The sequence below is a fragment of the Periophthalmus magnuspinnatus genome, chromosome 10, assembly GCF_009829125.3.
Source record: "Periophthalmus magnuspinnatus isolate fPerMag1 chromosome 10, fPerMag1.2.pri, whole genome shotgun sequence".
Classification (NCBI taxonomy): Eukaryota; Metazoa; Chordata; class Actinopteri; order Gobiiformes; family Gobiidae; genus Periophthalmus; species Periophthalmus magnuspinnatus.
This window is the reverse complement of record NC_047135.1, coordinates 23,954,722-23,976,586: the sequence shown is the minus strand read 5'-3', so window position 1 is coordinate 23,976,586 and position 21,865 is coordinate 23,954,722. Positions and strand designations below refer to the sequence as shown.

The window sequence follows — 21,865 nt, the reverse complement described above, 5'->3', positions numbered from 1 at the left end:
GTCACATGTTTCAAATGTATGTAACCAAGCAACAGGTTTAGTGGGATTAAAGGGCCTTCACTGCCACTTGCGAGTGTAACTGGCTGTTATGGTGACAGATGGAAGCTGCTAGTGTTGGTTTGGAATCTTCCAGTGGTCTGTAGCTTTGTGTTTTAATTGGCCCATTTTACGTCTCCACAAACAAAGCATACTTAGCCAGTTTGCTTCAGTAGGACCAAATATGAACGCGACCAAGTGTTTTATTTTGCGCTATTGACAGATCCAAAGTTGCTACAAGCCACTAAGCTTCACTACCTCGACAGAATATAAACTAGGAAAAAAAACAGCGTGATTTCTGAAAAGGGATCTGGCCCGGCTCCAGACACCAGCATTGTTTGGGAGGCAGTACATCTGGGGCTGACTTCTACTTCTACAATGGAGCTCTGTGAAGGCTGATAGCAATATTAAGACATAGCCAAGTGTGTCATGTTTGGCAAAGCGACATCTTAATAAAAGGGATTTTTTTCATACAAAAATCCATCTAAAATGCAAGAACAATTTACATGTAAGTGCATCACAAGTCGTATTTGTTGCGATCTGTGTTTGAGCAATCTTTAATCGCTTAGTTTCAAGACGCCATTTTGCAGATAAACACCCACTGCTTCCTTTGTTCTCCAGTTTTCAGTTTTCTAACGCAGATGTCAGCTGACTTGTTTCTTTAATTTTTTAAGTTTTTGTGGAGGTAACAGCATTCTAACGTCACTTTAAGTTCATTTAAGTGTCAATTTTTGCGTATTATATGACCTTTACTTGTAGCGATTATTGTATAAGGATTTCATTGACTTTTCCGGTAACAGAATGTATGACACCTGCCACTTGATGAGGAACAGTTTTTAAATTAAACAAATGACCTTGACATTTAAGTGTGTGTTTATTCTACTCAGAAAGCCAGATAAGAGTGAATGAGGCAATCTCCCCATAACTTAACATAACCTTTTCCGCCAAAACTGAAAAGCCTATTAGCATGCATGAAGCGGAAACTGTCATAGCTATCAAAGTAATTATTGAATTTGATCTGGTCGCCTTGTCTGCTGCTACAATCCACTCTGGTCACAGTTGTTATGACGATTGCTGTTTATTAAAAGGAACTTTATCCAGCCTTTGCGCTCACAGTTACAAAAAGGTACTGCAATCACAACTGAACCTCTGTTGCCAGTGACTTAACCTGCATTTAGATGACACATACAAGTCTTTCTCATTCTTTGCATATGGACAGGCCATCAAGTGAACGCTGAGCAGTAGAGATTGCCCTAGCATTGATTAATGATTGGCTCGGGTTTACATAGTGAGAATTACAGCATCGAAACTTGCAGCCTAAATGGGAGGCTCATTCTGTTTTCTGAATGGATAATAGTCTTGAGAACCAAAACAGCAAAAAATAACATAAACAACATGACCATTATGTCCAGTGTTTTTTGTAATTAAAGTGTGACTAAACACCTTAACTCCACCTACAACCACATTTGAAATAGAGCTGTTAAACTGGGCGGTACCTGTGGACTAAAGAAAAGCGTGAGGTGGGAGGAGGGGCGGGGTTTAGAGGTATAACAAACCACGTGATTGGTCTAACAGGTAACCGCACGTCTTAATTTATAGATTTTTACTGGCTAACGGCCACCGGGGGGCACTCTCTAACTGTAAACGCAAAAGTGAGACAGATGTGAGGAAAGATTATGCAATGCAGAATACACTAGTTTTGATTTTGAACTGTCATTTTGCACATCATGAACACACGCTTATCATGGAAAACACACGAAGAAATGATTAAGATGCAGCTTTTAAGTTAAAGGCAATGGATCTGGCATCAAAGAAGGAAACAGAGCCACTGCACGTAAGCTTGGCATCAGTGAATCGATGGTGTGACGTTGAAGGGGGCAGCGGGAAGAACTTAGTCTATGTAAAAAGACGACAAAAGCTTTCTGAGGAAATAAATGCAGATGGCCCGTGTTGGTGCAGTTTTATTTTCTAAACATGCAGGTATGTTCATCCCGTGGTGATGGCGTGTTGGTGCCGTACTGACAATTTTCAGGCACAGTTTTTAAAAAACGTGTCTTAAATTAAAAAAAAAAAAAAAAAATCCATGTACCATATTTCTGTGTAAATACCTCATTTTACAACATGGAAACCTGTGGTTTATACATGTACAAAATTGATTTTCTTTTCAAATTTAAATGATGAGGTTTATATTCAGATGCACTCAATAGTCCGAAATTTACAGTAACTATTTTACACTTAATTTGCAAAAAATAGCTAGGAACAGTAGATAATGCTATTAAAACACCATATACACAGTTTAGTGGCAAAAAAAACAAAACACAAAATACAAAAAGTTTCACTTTAAGTATAAAACACCATTACAATTGTTATCAGCAAAAGCTATATTTAATTCAAACATGTTTACCTCATATCTGGGGACACACATAGGTTATGTTTCTGGAATTTAAAATCAAAATCTTACATATGGTTCATTTAAGAGAAAAATGTCACCCAAAGAAATGATAAATTAAACTGGCAAGTTAATGCGGGGATCTTTCGGAAGGCAGGCAGGCTAGTTAATGTTATGTCTACTTGAAGTATACATGTATAGTATCCGTAGTGCGTCTTTAGGCTGACTGTGTCCTTTGTAAAGGGCAAAAGCACTGCACAAGATAGGGATGGCATTATAGATAGTCCATAGATGTTTTAATGACTTCTACTGAATGTCTTGTTAGCGCATATGTGGTTAGCTAGTGGATGGTGGGGGTATGCTATGTGTATTCTTATAAGGAGGGGGAGGAGACCTAGCAACCGCAATGGGAAGACAAATCAATAGACTACAATATACGGTATTGCATTAACATAAGGCAATTCAGTAAGTTCTTTGCAACAATACCGTGAGCAACATCATCCATTTTTGAGTTTATGGAAATTTTTTTACAATGAGTTTTAAGTTATTGTTACTTCTGAATAATTCCTTATTTGTTAAGTGGAGCAGAGCCTTAGACTTGACTCATTAGACCCATTCAAACGATATGCATTGTTATGGTAGCTATGGCAACGTACCTAACTTTCTGTCACTGTGAAACCCAAGGATTGGAAAGGCAGACGGCATCATATATGGCTAATTGCTAAGCTAGCATTAGCACTCACATTTATTACCAAGAGCGGTTTCACTAGTAGTATGCTAGTACAATGCTAGTTTACGGTTTTGTGTAAAATCTGGTAAGTATACAGTCATGAATTTATTGTGTAAAATGAATGTTATTGGCTGGGTTGCTTATGATATGAATTATGGTAGAGGTTTCCCCAACACTTGCCCCGTCAACAAATCTTCCTGTTGTCCATATATTGAGCAGCCATGTTTGATTTACAGTGTTGCACCAAATGACCCTTAGCAAGTACAGGTGAGGGGCAGTACGTCATTGTATTGTTGGCAATACAATTTCAACCAGAAGATGTTATTACTTTGTCTGGAATATTCCACACTGTGGCATTACACATCTATCTGGATTACAGCTGCGTCACCTCTCTACAGCTACAACTTGGCCTGATGCATTCAAATGTTTGTCTATATGATTGTATGTTTAATGTCATACTGTGGAACAATAGCGTCGCCATGGAGACAAGCAGATGGCAGATGCTCCAACAGAAAAGTTGCACTTGATCTTACACTTTAAAACAGAAACACACCAATTAATCCATTGCAATATTTAGTTTATAGATTAGAAACAAAGTCTACCCCAAGGGCCTTGACATAGATGATAATGGAGAGGATCAGAAAAAGAAAAATGAAAAACAGAACTAGTTCATTTTAAACGGTTTTCAGTAAGTAAGCAAGTAAGTAAGTAAGTAAGTCCTCACTTACCTTATGCATTCTCAGCATCCTAGTTATTCACCACAATGAGTTTATAAGCACATGTCACAACTTTCAGAGACCAGAGCAAAGTTTTGCCATGACAATAAAGCTAACAACAATTAGCATGCTGATGCACACTTCCTGCTAATTGGACAGTAAAATGTTTTCTAATTCTAATTTCTAATGTTTTGAGCTCAAGATTATGTTGTTTGTTTGTTTTTTTAAAATAAATAAATATACTAATACTTTGATGTCTTTAATACAAATGAAAGCAAAACAAAAAACTGACATTATCATTAGCCCTACACTGGACAAAAAAAATGTTGGATATACTGTATGTCACATTTATTTATTATATGTTGATTCAAAGCAAATATTCATTAACTTAACAACATACTTAAATGGTAAAAGCAGTCATCCTTTAGCTATTTATTTATTTTTATTTATTATTATTTTCTGTATGTCCAGGCAATACTTAATTTGAATGTTATTTTACAGTCATTTGGGTGGATTATACTTTTGGCGACTCTATGCACCTCCAGGCACAAAGGTTGAAGACAAATCCATTTATTTTTAGTATAGCATCCAAAATAGTTTTTATCAAGACGCTAGCCTAATCTAATACACTGCAGCTCTCCATGAAGGCAGTAGGTGACTGCAGATTGCATCAGCAGAATGGAAGTGTTCTCATCCAGGCTAATACTTCCAGCATAAGTGAATGAGAGCAGCCGCTACAGCTACATTAGCATGCCCTGACTTCACTGCCTCATTTTGGGCTGAAAAGGGGAATGGAGATTGTAAGATGCTAAATACTATATTTATGGTTCATTCAAAAGAAGTGTGATATTATAGTGCGATAACCCAGCAGATGATCTGGTTGTTACATGGCTTTTATGTTTACTCTTTTTTATATATTATATCTTTTATTAATTTTTGCTAATGCATCTCAAAGAATGTTTCGCACATGTTGCCAATACTGTAAAGTTGTTGTTGTTTTTTTTTTTTTTTTTTTAATGTTTTATCCTAACCTCTATATATTTTCCACAAATCATCTTTAAAATCTAAATCATCTGCTTTGGATCAACATACATACATACATACATACATACATAAATAAATGTGAGATAGCATATTTAAACTGGATCAAGAGGTCATTTTTGAGTGTATATTAATTGTGGTATTCCCTGTTCTCTTTTTGTTGTCTTTGGCATATTACATTACCTCATTTGGACTGTGTTTCTTTGCATTGTCCATCTTAAAGTAAACACAGATTACTCATTCTCATACATCATACTATTTCCATACATGCAAAACCCTAGTACACTAAACATTACTCTGCACAGATGGTGAGAAGCACAAAGAAGGGCCGTGGCCAGTATTCACGCCCCCATGCTGTGAGGGGGGGCTATTGTAGTGGCTTTCAAGGGGGCTTTGGCAGCTCACCTGGATGCTACCAAGAAGACCTAGCTACTAACAAAATAAATAATTAAATTAAAATAAACAAACTTCTATTCCCCTTACTACTTCTTTTTATATGTATTCTATTTGACCCAGTTACTTTTTATCAAACAGTTGAACAATGGTGCTTTTTCTGTAGCAGCTATTGTTTATAACCTAGGGTGACAAAATTTTCTAAATTAAAAAACTGGGACGCACCTGTGTTGGCAGGTTGGTATAAATAAAACAAGCACATAATGTTGTCCATTCTTGATTCACTTGTGGGTCAGACTTCAGCCAATGCAACTCACTGCATTTTATGGTCATACACATGGTCCCCTTTACTTGTAATACCAAACTGGTGAAAAATAGGGACAAATCACTGGTTTTGGATATATCTGCCAGGACAGGGGACACAGCGCTCAAAACTGTGACTATCCAGGATAAAAATGGACATCTGGTCACTGTATTTTAACCTAGTTTTAATTTTAAGACTCATCTAATAACAACTGCATAAGAGACTTCACTTCCCATTGTCAATAAAATATGCACAATTATTATTTTGCAGTTTATATGTTTCAAACGTTCAGTTATGTTTATATGGAGAAAAAAAACTATTGAATTTTCTGCTATCATACCTCTCCATGTGTTGTAAAGTGGACTCAGAAACAGCCTGCTGAATAAATGATGCTGTATCTGCTTGGTGTAAGTTGTTTCTTGTGTAGTGGAGAATGTTGGCTGTGTTGTGATGCTAGTGCTCCATGTTAGCGCAGAGGACGCGCTAGGAGAAATGAGAAAGGGAAACAACTATAACATGGCTAAAAGCTTTGAAAAGTTGAATTTGCACAACAGTTCTGCTTGAAAAGTGATCTAACAGATTTAAACATATCTACCAAGCCATTATTTCATCATTTATTGTTCAAAATACCATAAAAAAACAGACTTGCCTCTTTTAAAGATCTAATTTGTCCTTCAAATGTATTTGAGTTTAGTGTAGTCTATTTTATGTTTGTTTATATATATATATATATATATATATATATATATATATATATATATATATATATATATATATATATATATATATATATATTCAGTTTTTCTTCCAATAAAATGCAACAATCTGTTCTTTTTTGTTTTGTTTTGTTTTCATGTTAATTAAAAAAAACAATGATAATGACAGGAATAGCATGGACAATTAAGTCTCAATTATTATCGTCAAGGTCTAGTGGGTTCAAACTATGTTATCTGAATTTAATTGGAAGATAGGCAATGAAAGCTTGAGGGAGGAAGTAAACATGAAGAATTTAATAGGTTTGGATATGAATTATCAGCACATTGTTGTTAGCCATAAAACCAAAATCAGGGATACAAAAAAAGTCTTCTGATCTGTTTACATTCCTCTAATAAAATGCATGTTTTCACAAATTATCCTGGATCCACCCATAACTCTTTCATTCTGGCCACTCCTGCAGTCTTCCCAGGTCCCTCCTCTGAATGGTTGGCTGTTTTAACCAAAAGCACAAGTGAATGTGTGTGATCGAAAGAATGTTTGGGTTGTTCAAAACTTCAGATGTTTAGAGCTGTTCTTCCATTAAAGTGGTAGGCTAAACTCAATTTATTGTCCAATGCAATGTTTTACATCTTGACCCATGTGTTTTGATTCACCAGAAATACCCACTCTACAGCACTATGGACAGCTCCTAGGCCAACCCTCGGCCAATGTGGATGGGTGCAAACGCAGCTAACTTTGTAGCCTAAACAAAGTCTTTTATTTGTAAATGCAATACATTAAGGCCCATTTCAATAGAAGGTTTAGTGCCAAATATTTTAAAGTAGAACACACATGCACACACACGTACACACCATAGAACCATAGATTGCTGTTTTTGTTGTAATAGGCTACATAGGCTTAACATTTTAAAAGTAGACCTCTATTTATAGCTACAGAAATGAGGTGCAATATGAGGTGGTTTGTACATTTAATTCTGACATAATGAATTAAGAAAGGATAGGCATGACATAAATTCTGAAAATATAACAACAATAATAAATAACTTACATTTTTCCACAGGCGTGTGTTATGGCGAGAGCCATGGGCCAGAAATGAGGCCAGGGATTTCTGCAACTGTGTGTGCAGGGGGTGGTTCTGCTGGTGCAGATTGAGTGGGCAGAAGTTGTTGTTGAGCAGCCCAAGCAAACAGCCAACATTTTGGTTCAGTTGCTGGACACCACCTGGCTGCCACTCATGGCCAAGCCACTCCACTGCTGCTCCAGGAACAGCCCCTCATTCTGCCTCTCACACAGGCTTTCAAAAATGCCTTAAGGTGTGTCTTTTGTAAAATTTATTTATAGGTAGACCTAGATAATTGCACCAACCCATTGACGAACATGAGTTAACTTTATATAGTCTATATCACTTTTTCTAAACAGCAGTTGCAAAGAGATTCACAAAGAAGGAACACAATAAAACCATAGGTAGGCCTACATAAAAAATGTATAGTTTAGCTTTAGCCAAAGCCAGTGAATAGGCTACAAAAAGGTACACTGCTAGGCCCATTTAGCATTGCATTACACCATGGCCACGTATGACTCCAGTTTAATTAGTAAGCTACTGCAGTATCTTCTATAGCCTATTTTAAGGCAGGTATTGTGTGGAGTGGCAACATTGAAAATAAGCTGAAATTGCCTTATGTAGGCAATAGGCCTACAGTTTCATCATAATCTATGACTATAAGAATACTTACAGCTATTCCATACAGCAAATTCCCTTTGGGTGTGATTATAGGTCGGGAGTATTTTGTGGGAGTGAGCTCCACTGACATGGACTCTTGTTGCTGCCATTTGAAGCCAGTTGGCAGCAGTTTTTTGCTTTCCCCGTCTTCTGACATCATTGTACCATTGTCAGTGGATGATCATTGGACCGTTGTTTACAAATTATAACCCATTTGATGCACCACATCAAAATATGTAGAAAAGTGGCTCAATAGTGCCCCCTATAAAATCAAAACACATTGCACCCATGGCTTTACCCAAAAAATGAACTGTGTCGTAAACAAACAAAATTCAGGTGGTGGTTCGATCAAAATATATATATATTACACGGTTGCTAGGCAACCAAAAGGAAGCTGCCCATACTTGATTGATCGTGACCAGGCTCCATTTCCTGTCTCTGTGCTTTAACAAACTCGTCCTTGGGTTTTTGACCTAACATCACTAAAATCATTCTGTATCATCTAAACAACTTGGACAGGAAAAGTTGTTAAAAGGTTTTAAAAGACAGTTTCCACAGCAACCAGTGTTGCTGTGGAAACTGAACAAATTTCGGGTTTGTTTTGTCAGGTTTTTAACACATGAGACTTTTACGACCTCCTTGGGTGTTTGTCAAAATGAGCTAGAGGAGTTGGACATCAACAGTTATCAAATTTTTCTGTGCACAATTTATGGTTTATGCAGCACAGCCAAATACTTTGCCCAACATTTTTAAATTTGTTCGAATGCCTCCATTTCTGTTGCAAAGAGGCAGAGAAGCACAATAGTATATTGAATATTAGTATAATCTCATACTGTAAATGGCACTTATGATGTTTTAACTTGGACTCCTTGCATTTTAAAGCAGGTGATGGTCAAATCTTACCAAAAGGAGTATCTGGTGGTACAAGAGAAATGTGAACACTTTTGGCAGACATGGCATAGATTTGAGGTCAAGTGAACATACACTTACAAAATTTTAGGTGTGAAAAGCAACGTTTGGTTTTGATTATCTTTACAGGAGATGTTACAAAGGATGGAGATCTTCCTAAAAACGGAGGGCTTGTTCAACCCTTCTGCGCATCAATAGGACATAGTGCGGTCATCATTTCTACAACACCTGCAATGACATTCACTGCTAAATCCAAACCAGAGGTGCTGCTTTCAAGTTCTTCACAGTACAATCTCGAAAAACGTACTGAAAAGGATCACTATGGCTCTTGGAAGAAACATCAAGATTAGTAGAACACTCAATTTGAGAACTTGGTTTCAAAGGTACTGTATGATTCAGTTTACAATATTTGTATTGAGTATGAAAGTGGGTTGTTTGTATGATACATTATCAGAGGCCTTTCAACTGGCCTCCAATTTTCAGAGGTCTTTAATGTATTTTGATTACTTCTGCAGCTGAAAAATCAAGTCTTATAATTTTGATAAGAGTTATATTTTTATAAATCTGTTTGCTGGTTCATGGGGTATACGGCTCTGGTGGATGCTTTGTATTACACCACTAGGTATCAGTATTCACCATTTCAGTGTAACGCAGCAGACTAACTGTAGTGTAGAAGCTTGTTAACACATCCACAATCAACACCAGAAAGTGTTGATTGTGGATGCATACACACAATTTGTTAATTTAACATCAGCAATGTTTCTGTGTATGGTCAACATGGTCCATGACACCAGTACTAGGCCTGTCATGATAATTACTATATTTATAATTACTATATTTATCATTCAATACATGGCAGAGGAACAATACTTTTTGGAGGTCAATATTTATTATGGGTACTTTTTCCTTGCACTAGTGGGAAAGGTTTGGTAATTTTTCTGTGATAAGGTGTGTGTGATATGTTGAGCGTTGGTTTATGAACTTCCGTGACTTATTATAGACACAAACCAACTACTTAAGTGTTGCATTTCTGTTTTTGTTTTGTTTTAGTTTTTTTTAACAATATTGTACATGTAGAATACTTTTTGGTGGATAATTCTGTTTTATGGTTTGATTTCATTATCATTTATCATCTATATTTACTTCAGCAATATGCCGCACTTCAAATTGTGTTACCGTCACAGCCCTAACCTACACACTACCCTGATACATGCTCCTGTGTTCATTTGTCTTCTATAAGTGAATGGACTTGTATGGGGGTATGAGGGGCTTTATGCAGGGCACACACAGCTCCACAGAGACTCCTTTAGCCTCATTTCCCCAGCCAGCCCTTCGCCTCTTTAATATTTCACATCTCCCTCAGAATCGCACCAGAATGCACTCAATCAAGTGTGAACAACAAACTGGCCACAACCGATGCCATGGCGTATTTGGGAACGTTTTGATCAGAGAACCGAGGCAGGAGTTCGTGCAGCCTGCTATTCTACGTGCATGTAAATGTACGAAATTACAGTGTGTCGAGATGCTATAGCATGACAAACGTGGACTTTGAAGTGGTTAATGAACGGCCGCATGTCAGTGACCTCAAAAACGCTGAGAGACGCTTTGAACGAGTTAGCCGTAAGAACGCGATTAGAATTAGAATGGACAGGTCGGCGTAAGGGTTTGTACAATGATGATAACAAGCTAATATTTAAAGGTGCACTCTGTAACTTGCCTGATGGAGAACCTCATCTAGTCCCAACCTCTATTTATTCATTATGGATGTTTTAATACTCAAAAATCTCTTGAAAAACATTTTAAATTTAATAAACTTGACTTATCTGTGCCCTCAGATACGACGTAGACAAATTAAATATAGCTTTTACTGATAACAATTACAAAATCAGTGAACATGATGGGTAAGCTGCTTATGTTTTCATTTGTCCTTTTGGATCTCAAGATGGTTATCCAATCAGAAAGCAGAATGAGTCTTACACGAGTCTCTCATTCGGGTTGCCAGTTTCGATGCTTAAATTCAGTTGGCTTAAACCTAAAATGACTCTCTCTGATCTGAATCGTTATTACCTAAACCCCAGTATCTGTAGCCGATCATTAATCAGTGCTAGTGCAGCCTCTACAGCTCAGTGAGTGAATTCTGGGGGTTTTGAGCTTTCACATGAGACCTGTCCATATACTGAGAATGAGAAAAACGGGTAAAGGCACTGGCCAGCAAGGTTCAGTTGTGATTTAACATACAGTATAATTTTGTGTCATTATTTAAGGCATATTTACAGTATATCCTATTGCCGTTCTCATTGTACATAGCAAAGGTTCTCTTATCTAATCTTATCCTTAATATCCTCCCTTGTGTATCCACCTCACACAGTTATACAAAATGTATACTCAACTCCCTATAACTTTATCCAGGAATAACACATTGCTTTATTACACCGAATAACTTTCTGATTCCCTGGCTGCGGTGTTACCCATAATGCAGTTCAATATTTCAGTCGAGTGTTTGGTCCATTATGACATTAGCGCTGCAAAGGAATGCCCTCCATTAGTTTCTCTGCGCTGTAATCAAATGCATGTTTACTGCAGGTCGTCAACAGTGTAATTATTTATGAATAATAACCACAATGCACTGCAGCTACGGGAGCAGAAAAACGCTTATAGAGTTATATGTTTGGTAAGGGAAGTGCTTTGAAATTAAAGAGCGAATACCCGATTCTTTCCCACATTTTTGGGTTAAATTTGTCGGTCCCAGTGCAGACATATTGTTGTCCAGAAGTGCGCGGTTAGCATGCTAGATGGTGGGTAGCGTAGTCAAAAATTGTACTCAAGGAAGAATGAGGTTACTTCAAAATAATATTACTCAAGTAGAAGTACAAAGTAGTATCCATCCAACCATTTTCTTCCACTTATCCGGGGCCAAGTCGTGGGGGCAGCAGTCTAAGCAGGGACTACCCAGACCTCCCCCCAGACACGTCCTCCAGCTCCTCCGGTGGGACCCCAAGTAGTAGTCAAAGAAATTACTTGAGTAAGAGTAACTTAAAGAGTCACTGAGTAACTTATACATTAATGTTGTAGTTAAATGGAATTGGAAGAACAAAACATAAACATAATGCACAAAATCTGGTATTTTCAAAGGATCGACACAAAAATGAAAAAAATAAAATAAAACACTGCATCATGTTCAAAGTATGCTGCTAAAAAAGTACTCTCAAGTAAATGTAACTGAGTAAATGTAACTGCGTACTATCTGCCTCGGCCTGTTGACTTCAAGGTACGCTACAAACGAACAGTAGCCTATATAGTCCAATCAGTAGAGGTTTTCCATTGCTCATTTAGAGTCTTGTTTATAATAGATGGAGGGTTGATTAGGTGCGGAGGATAGGGCATTCAGTCAAACCAACAAACCAGGACCTGAGACCACAAGCGCCCATTACAAGTCCCACTGACCGGGATCAATATCTGTCCCCCAGGCCTGATTAATACAGGCCTTTAAAGGAGAAAACAAACAGTACATCTACAAGACATGCAACCGAGCTCCTCGAGGCTGTCTTCAGTTAAAAGCGCTGCACCTGATTTTTACTGTCTTAAAAATTTAAAAAACAAAGCTAATTAATTTTAAATATTTGCAGTTCTTCCATTATTCCTTACTTGCGATGAGTTTTTAAGTGTTTTTTTGTAAATTTCAGAGACCAGAGAGTTAATGGTAGCTTTGCAATCATGGTAAAGCTAACAACAACTAGCATGCTAAGGTACACTTCCTGATTATCGGACAATACAGTGCTTTATAGGCGGACATTACACAGCTTATACAATATATCTGTACTGGGACAAAACACATTTTGCTAAAAAAAACTCAATTTCAGGTAAACCTAATAAGTCCGAATGACGATATTTCCAATCCATTCCTTTCAGAACGATTGAAAATGATCTGCCGTTGCCGTAGCGATTGACAATTTAAAACTAAATGTTATATCTTTTGCAGATGTCCCAAAATGTTGCATATAACACAAAGCTTAAACACATGAATACATTTTTTTTTGCTGAGATATCAAACATAAGGAAGCAACATTCAAGAACATACAGTTGTTGGATGAGAACTATGTGGAAACAACTGCCAATCACTATAGACAGACAGACAGTTGTTTCAGCTGTCATAGTCTCAATATTATATACAAGAGGTGGGTGAGGTTACGCAGAACTAAACAATGTAAAGTGTAAAGTTATAGACAGCAGTGTTCTGTTTTGTCATATTAAAATTTTGGATCCATATAGGGCCAGCGTACATATCAATTCATTTAACCAAACTAATCAGCGAATTACAAAGGTTGACCGTTGCTAAAAAAATCATCATATTTTAAAACTGTAAGAGTTCATTAAACCATTATACAATGTTGGATTTCATTTTTCATTCACTTACATGAGAGGTGGCGCTTTCCAAGGGTATACACATATAACGCCTTTGGTTATTGACTAGAGGTGACCTGTCTGCGACGCTATCTTCTATCTATCTTACACACAGACAGGCCATATGTTACAAATGCCCTCTCCTCCCACACACACGCGCGCGCACAAACACACATGTACACGCACACACACACAGACACTCACATCCTGGGTTTCCGTCCTGTTTGAGGACATCACATTAACTTCCATTCATGTTGTGGAGACTGATCCTAACCTTAATCGTAGTCACTAGTTGCATAACCTTTTGCAAATATGACAGGTTGGACTGCTCATTTCATATTTGAGATTTCTTTCTTTCTTTTTTTTTTGTTTTTGTTTATAGTATTGTAGTTTTGGTGAAGTTTATAATGTACTTCCTGGTTGGACACAGATTTGGCAGCAGATATTACATACGTAAAGGTAATTTCATAACTGATATCTAGCAACCATAATGTTAACAAGGGCCAGAATTACACACTAGTTATGATTAGACTAATACAAATAGTTGGCAACACTTCGGTTTAGTTTTAATAATAATCTGACAAAAAAATGTGTGGTCCTGTGTCTTGGATGGATTTTTTGTTGATCAGTGGTGGAGGAAATTCTCAATTTTGTTACTTGAGTAAAAGTACATACTCAGAGGTAAAAAGTTACTTAAGTAAAAGTAAATGTATCATATGAAAAAAATCTACTTAAGTAAAAGTGCCTGTTTAAAAATGTACTTAAAGATTCAAAAGTATTTCACACAAGCGTTAATATATTAAAGTGATAAATGTAGTGATATTGATTAAAAATGATGCATATTTTGGTCGACAGTTGCAATACGAATCAATTTTTAAATTTTTCTCATGAATTTTATGGATTTATTTTTGTTTGCTCAAAGCCAAAGCTTAAACTTTAGTGAGGATGTTACGAAGAACATGGTAAAATAACCCCTCAAATCATATGAAAAGTACTTTTTACTTTTCAGTCCAATTCAAAAATGCAGTGTACTAGCAAATACAGGTAATGCTCTCAAATGTAAGGAAGTAAAAGTAAAATGTAGTTTACGTATGAATACTGACCTAAAAATATCTACTGTAAAATGAATTTAAGTAAAGTACAGATACCGACCTAAAATCTATCCACTGTAAATGTACTTCAGTAAAGAAAGTACCAATAACTAAAAATTACAAGTATAGTACCTTACTACTTTTGCTTCCTTAACTTCCACCAGTGTTGATGATATAGTTGGAGGTATTCCATTTTAGAACTCACCACTACTTTCTGTATATTTTTTCCACAACTGCCATTTAACTGATGTAACTATGACAAATATTTCGCACAGGTATTATCCAACCAAAGTAAAAATGACAAAAAAAAACACCATATGCACTTAAACCCAAACCTTAACCTGAATTTTAAGCCATATAGTTCCTCTAATGATAAAGAACTTACGTCATGGAGGTCTGATTTTTGTGCGCATAAGAGAGGCACGTTGCCATAATGTGAGTGCGATTTGAAACCTCACAATGTAACAAACACCTGCCCTCACACACGCACTCAGACACACACACACACGCACACATACGCACACACACGCACACACAATCAGCCACTATGGATGATTCCAGTAGATACGCTCCTGTCACCTGTCCAGATACACTGTTATTGATGGAGAAATGGAACGCCCCCTCCCTCCTTCTCCTACCCTCTCCTTCCCCCTCCCTCCTTCCCCCTCCCTCCCCCGTCCCGCACGCTATAGGCTAGACTGGTGATAGATGCTAGCAGGTGAACCATGCATGTTCCCAGTCCGATTCTATTAAAGTAAATCCATGACTTTACAGAAGAACCATGATTGAAGAAATTGGAGCAAAACGTATGTGCTATACTGCATGTAAAGACACTGCAGAAGAATGGAAAAAAATATAGGGAGAATTCCAATTTTGACTAATTTTGGAGGGGTTATATTGTAATTAATATAGAAATTATGCCAAACTACATCTAAATTTGCAAATACTGGCTGTGAATACTGGTTCTCGCTTCCATTTGCAGTAAAAGTATACAAAAAGATATGTTTTCCAGTTGAATTAGAGTAACCAATATGCAAATCAGGTTGAAATACATGCTCATAAATCTAATGTAATTTCTATTCCCCTGACGAAAAGCAGATGTTGTACAGTGCTTACAGATCCCATATGTGTCTGTGTATGTAGTGTGAAGGGGTTTTTCCCTTGGGTATACTGGATTTCTGCATCTACAACTGTGTATTCTATGGACCCAGCTGGAGTAGTGCAATTCCTCTGGGCTGGCATCAAGGTGTTTAAAGAAAAACTGGGGAAATAAATTGTTTGTCCAGAAATGATTGTTGAATTTTATAAAAAAAAAAAAAAAAAAAAAATTGGGTGTGAGAATTGAATATATTAACGGGATCATAATATTGCTAAAACACAAATAGGTTAAACAAATCTGACTTGTTCGTGTTCAGACATAAGTATAAAACATGTTCAATATACTTCACGTGTTTTTCCATAGATCTGAAGGTTTGACATAAGCACCATTGGTTGAGCGGTCACATCCACTGACGCAAAGGTTGTCGGTGCAATTCCAGCTCCCACAGATGAATGTTGTTGTTGTGTCCTTGGGCAAGACACTTAACCCACCTCGGCCCCCAGTGTCTGCGTACACTGGTGTATGAATGTGCGTGTGAACGAGTGTCTAGAAGGTGGAAAAGCGCTATATAAAAATGTGAGTATTTTTCTGGTGGAGGGAATGCACCTGCTAGTTTTCACGGAGATGTTATTGCTTTGCCTGGAATGTTCCACAATTTAACATTCAGCATAGTTGGTGGCATTCAAGCGATGCGACAAAACCAAGTTACAGGTCAGATCTGTGGAGAGGCGACCCTGCTCAAAGAATGCATGTTTTTGGAGCAATAAAAATATCCACAATTCGATGTATGCAAGATAAAGAATCATTTGAAAAAACACAGGCAAAGCAATAACATTTCCTTAGAAACAAGCAGGTGGTGGACCCTCAACCTGAAAAGTTGCATAATCCACCTTTTAAAGATTTTAAAGAAAATTTGTGACATTTTACAAAAAAAAAAAAAAAAAAAAAAAAAAGTTAAAAAATCTACAAAAAAAAGTACAACAAATATAAGTAGATTTTTTTTAAAATATCTTATCACATTATCTACATTATTTACTTGTTATTAAAATTACAACAGCAAAATACTGCAAATGCACGGGGAAATCCACAAATCTCTTTTCAATGTTTGGAGGGAAACATCTGCCCAATTATGGCTAATTCAACCCAACACAAGCACGGCCATATTGTATTTACATGTGCCAATACGCCCAGGGCAATCTCAACAGCACACCCCCTGACGGACAAGTCCATTTATGACCTCACAAATCACAAAATCCATCTTCAGCGCGTCAAATTCATTCTTTACTAATTCCATTTTCACTTTTGTTTCTGAAAAATGTTATTGAAAAGCATGGAAATATGTCAAGCAAAATACACACAGTTTAATACCAAACCAACAAACCAAACCATAGTAAAATTTCAAACTTGATTTTGACATTAAGAATAGACTCGATACTCAATACCGATTCCGATACTAAGATGATAATAAAAAGCACTCTTTATTTGGACAAAAGAATGTGATTTTCAGCATAGTACTCTCTTTTATATAACCATGTGGTGTGCCTCAGTCGTCCAGGTAGGTTCTATAGTGGTCCATGGGTGAAAGGTTCATTTCTGTCCTGTAAATGTGTCTTTTTTAGTATCGATACGCTCAATTTTGATACCTTTGACAACCCTCATTGCCATCGTAATGAATAATTCAGAGCAAAAAAATTATATCATCTTGTTATAGGTTAAAAGTCCTCAAAATGGCACCCATATAATCAGGAAGCTGAAACTCACGAATAATATAGTCATGAATATTTCAGCTGTGTTTCATAATGCCGACGCTTTTTTGAAGCTACAGGGAAAATCTGTCACTTTAGTGCAATTGTTCTGACAGAAAAGAGTTTAACTTTGTGCCATTTTTTTTCCTATATGGATGAATTCAGTGATCAACAGAACAGCTTGAAGGCAAATTCTTTGCAAATGCCTAATATCTAAATTTCAAACTACATTTTTTCATCTCCCTGTTATACGCTACTTTTCCCCCATTCAAACGATAAATTATTTAGCTTCAAATTGTTACTCACTATGGCATCTCAACTCATACTTTGCAGTGATATCACGTTGGGGTGGGGCTCTGCATGTATCTCTATGGCACAGTGTTCAGCAGTTACCATGTTGACACAATGGACGCATTAGCAAACACAGACTGATACATTTTTAGAGCCGCAAACCAACCCAATAAACTGCTGGATCACTCCTGGTATAACATCTTAAAATCTCCTCTGGTTTAAATAAGACATATTGTGCTTGTGTTTGCTATATAGTTATATCTACGACACACATCAATCATTATGTTATAATTTGCACATTTTAAATCGCAATATTCATCAAAAACTACTTAATAAAAGAAACAAGGTTGCTGACTTCCACGCTGACAAAACTGCGGTGCCCAGTGGGAGCTGACGCCACTGTAAATGTCATCACAACAAAGAGCTGTGAAGTTGTCGGCCCCTCCGATGGATAACTGCACATCACACTAGCAAGTAGCACATTTTTTTCATTTGTACCAAAATGACTATGCGACGCTGCCAAATCTTACGCATATCACTGATTAAGAAAATTAAACTGGAGAACAAAGTACAGAGCAATGGGCGAGTGAAAAAGGGGATTGATCGGCAAAATGGTATCTTAAAAAAGTCATTAAAGATTGTTTAAACATGCACGAATCACTCCGAGTACAACTTCAAGAGGGGAAATTCAAAGGAGAAACGACTCTAACATGGTTAAAATCTCTGTAAAGTTGATTTTGCATCACAGGTCTGCTTTAACATCAGGCTCGTGAAAATTCTGTGTGGTGTGACGTCACAATCCCAACCTCTGTATGAATCTAGTCCACAATTAGATGGCGAACCTGTTTATTTTAGCACGTTTTCTTCTTCAATACAACAATAACAACAGCAACGATTATCCACAGTCAATTTCCTCACACAAACGCTGCAGGCTGAACTATTCAAAGATGGACCATGCTTCCATAAATAAAAAAGCACCAGTTGGCACAGGCTCTGACAGTCATTTTCACCCAATAGACCAAAGCGTTATAAGATATGACTTATGTAACTTTCTTTCTAACTGAATCTCACTGTTTTACTCTATGCCTGCGAGATATATCGCAATCGAAATTTGAAAGGTCGCAATTAGCATATCAAATAGACTTGTTTAAAGGGCCCGTATTACGCTTTTTTCTTTCTATGTTCTAATGTTGCTTCCTCATCAAAAGCATTTCTGGAGTTTTGTTCTGCTTAATTCACATGTTTAACACACAAACCCTGCACATTTAGGCTGAGTTCTTTGTTGTTAATTGTCAATCTCTATTGTACTAAAGGTAAAGTGTAGCTGTTAACTTGAAAACTACTGCTTCATGACATCATAAAGTGGAACTGAGCATTCTGATCTTTGGAGATGTAGACAGACTAATTATAAAGGATTGCTCAAACATGGGTGAATGAAACAAAACACAACTCCAGGTATGTTTTTGATGAGGTAACAACATTCTAACATGGCTTAAAGCTCAGAAAAGTACATTTCTGCATGATATAGGACATTCAAGTTCTTTGCAAACAACTAAATACTCTTATTCTGTCTAAAAGCTGCTAACACTGTAGTTTAAACCTCTACGAACTGTTACGAAATACATGGGGTTGCTCTATTAGTTGTATTAGTCTTCTCTCAAATGTTAATGCTCCTGTTTGAACTGTACACTGAACACACTCCAACTATCAAATCGCAAATGTAATCACAATGTTTGTACCAAAACTTCTAAATTGTTCATTCCTTCTTATGACGTTGTTCATGTTTTTTTTTTTTTTTTTTTTTTAAGCCTTCGTTTGGACCCCAACTGTGCCCATACGGTGCCGGTTCACGAAGCTTTTCTATGCAAATGCAATCGATTGGAGTGAGGAGCGCACCAATCAAATGCGTTTGATTTATGTTTAACGAACTGAGAGGGGGGAGTAGTCGCTTGGCAACCGTCTAATGAAATCTAAGAGGCGCCTGGGCTATTAAAAACGGGACCTTCGCACCTCTCCTCTCTCAGCTGCGGTGCGCTCTTCTCGCTACGGCTGTCGCTATTGAAACGAAGTGAATAAAACCCAATTGAGCGATAAATATAGGCTGCTACATGGCTGTTGAAGGGAGATGTGCGGTTTGGGTTGGGGGACAGCTTCGTAAAAGAGCAAAGCTGCGTAAATCAAATCGTTTTAATGGCATTATGTCCATTACGCACAGAAACACAGTGGGTACATCTTGACGCAGCTTATCCAAGGGGTTTTTAAAGTGAATCAAATCCAGCAGCACCGTTGCCATAGCAATTAACAATCCTAAACAGAATAGGCTATATCTTTTGAAAGCGTAAAAGTCCTCAAAATACAACTTCATCCTTCAATCGACAACTGGGAAAAGGAAACTGGATACAAATTACGCACGTCAGCGACCAAATTGCGTGCCAATCAGTTTTGTAACAACGAACAAGCAGGTGCATACCCAAAGTCTATGCAATTATAAACCAGACGTGTAATAACCATAAGAATTACGCAAACGTTGGGTAAAACGAATAAGAACTGTACTCGCCAGGAGCCAAATTGCAAGCAGTTTTATAACAACTAACAGGCAGATGAAGACAGTGAAGGCAAACCCAAAGTCATTGTAATTATATACCAAATGTGGAATAGCCATTAAATGGGTAAAAGTTGGAGAAGCGAACAAAAAAAACAACGGGAATCTTTCCAACTGGATGTGACTGACAACTGTTACTGTGGAAACCAAGTCGCCCGCTCCCTCGCTCTCCATCTTCCACGACATGTTTGCTGACAGAATATGGATTAGATAAGCTTCCATCATCTACAAGTGACACGGCAGAAGCAAGACACAAAAAAGACCAAACTACATCCCATTGTTTTTGTACTTACAGCAGTTGGTGACGGCAAAACTATTGGCCACTTCCAGATTGTCAATGTGAGGCGTGAGGCGAAATTCCTGCGTGCCAAATTGAACCATTCCTATCCGAAACGCGCTGTACTCCTGGTCGGCACCCCTTGGAAATAGCCCGCCTAGAAAAAACAAAACAGAAGAATAAGAAAAAGATTGGGAAATGTTTGTAAATAACTGTTCAAAGAAGTGTATTTGCGCTTTTTGGCTTCGTTCACCCACCGATTTGAACGCTGGGCGAGCCTCCGAGCGCGCACCCCCATAGAACCAGCAGCACCGAAATGGATAAGCTGACTATCTTTCGCATGTCCGCGGTTCCAATATCCACATCCACCGGGGAGAAGTAAGAGTCCGCGCCGTGGGTTGGCTGTTAGATCCCGGGCATAGTGGAGCCTTGGTAACGCGGGGAGAAAAGGCGACAGTGGAGGAATGGATACCCGCTCCGTGCTGCTCTGAGCCTGGCGACAGTGTGCGTGTGGGTGCGATGCTGCTCCCTTCCTCACGGTGATGTCTCCTCCTCCTCCTCCTCCTCCTCCTCCACCACCACCACCTCTCCAGCCACCCTCCTCTATCCCTTGCTCCTTAGGGTGACCATTTCAACAACATGTCCCTCGTTTTCTACAATTTGAAGTGCGAGGGTTTTCATGTTTTAGAAATTGTTGCTTGATTTGGTGGGATAGCACCTGAGGTAAATATTATCATAGTTTTACATCAGTTAAGTGACAGTTTGTGAAGAAGCTATGAAATGAAAGTATAAAAATACAGGAAAGAGGGGAGAGTTCTAAAATGGCATCTAGCCGTGCAAAATACAGCGACAATTTACGCGTAAGGAAGCCATTTTTTTCTGACAGTTTAAATCTTCATTTAACAAAATAAAGATGTTGTTATTTGTGTGTATTAGTCTAATCATCAGTACAGTTCACCTTAGCCAAGTTTTTGCTCTTGTTAACATTACTGTTGCTAGGTAACAGTATGGAATTACCTTTACGCATGTCATATCTGCTGCCTGTGTCCAACCAGGAATAAAAAAGGTAAGATTTCTAGTGAGCCTGTCATATGCACTTTCAGTTTTTATCAATCATAGGCCACATAGAAGAAAAGCAATATATACCACCATATCACAACCTAGAAAGGCAATACAGTGACTCAGTGTTTGTCCCCTAATCCAAAGGTTGGTGGTTCGAATCCCGCTCTTGACGTAAACATCACTGGTAGAGTGATCAGAACCACTGGCCCACAGGTTGCACAGGTTGGCATGTACAATTCCAGCTCTCACAAATAAATACTGTTGTTGTTTTCTTGGGCAAGACATTTAACCCACCTCACCCCTAGTGTCTGCTTACACTGGCGTATGAATGTGTGCATGTCTG

General features: G+C 37.7%; 1 protein-coding gene across 3 annotated transcripts in view; it reads right to left on the bottom strand.

Moving 5' to 3' along the window:
• Nucleotides 1-20,968, bottom strand: part of gria2b (glutamate receptor, ionotropic, AMPA 2b) — a 97,680-nt gene extending 76,712 nt beyond the window's left edge. For 2 of the 3 annotated variants that reach the window (XM_055224572.1, XM_033973622.2), the window contains exons 1-2: nucleotides 20,718-20,947; nucleotides 20,477-20,617 (exon numbers count right to left, since the gene is read on the bottom strand). In XM_055224572.1, the coding sequence (XP_055080547.1) occupies nucleotides 20,477-20,617; nucleotides 20,718-20,802 (226 nt within the window). In that variant the 5' untranslated portion in view covers nucleotides 20,803-20,947. Of the gene's footprint in view, nucleotides 1-20,476; nucleotides 20,618-20,717 lie in introns of all 3 variants that reach the window. The other variant, XM_033973621.2, reaches the window with a different exon arrangement.
• Between the last annotated feature and the right edge of the window lie 897 nt (nucleotides 20,969-21,865).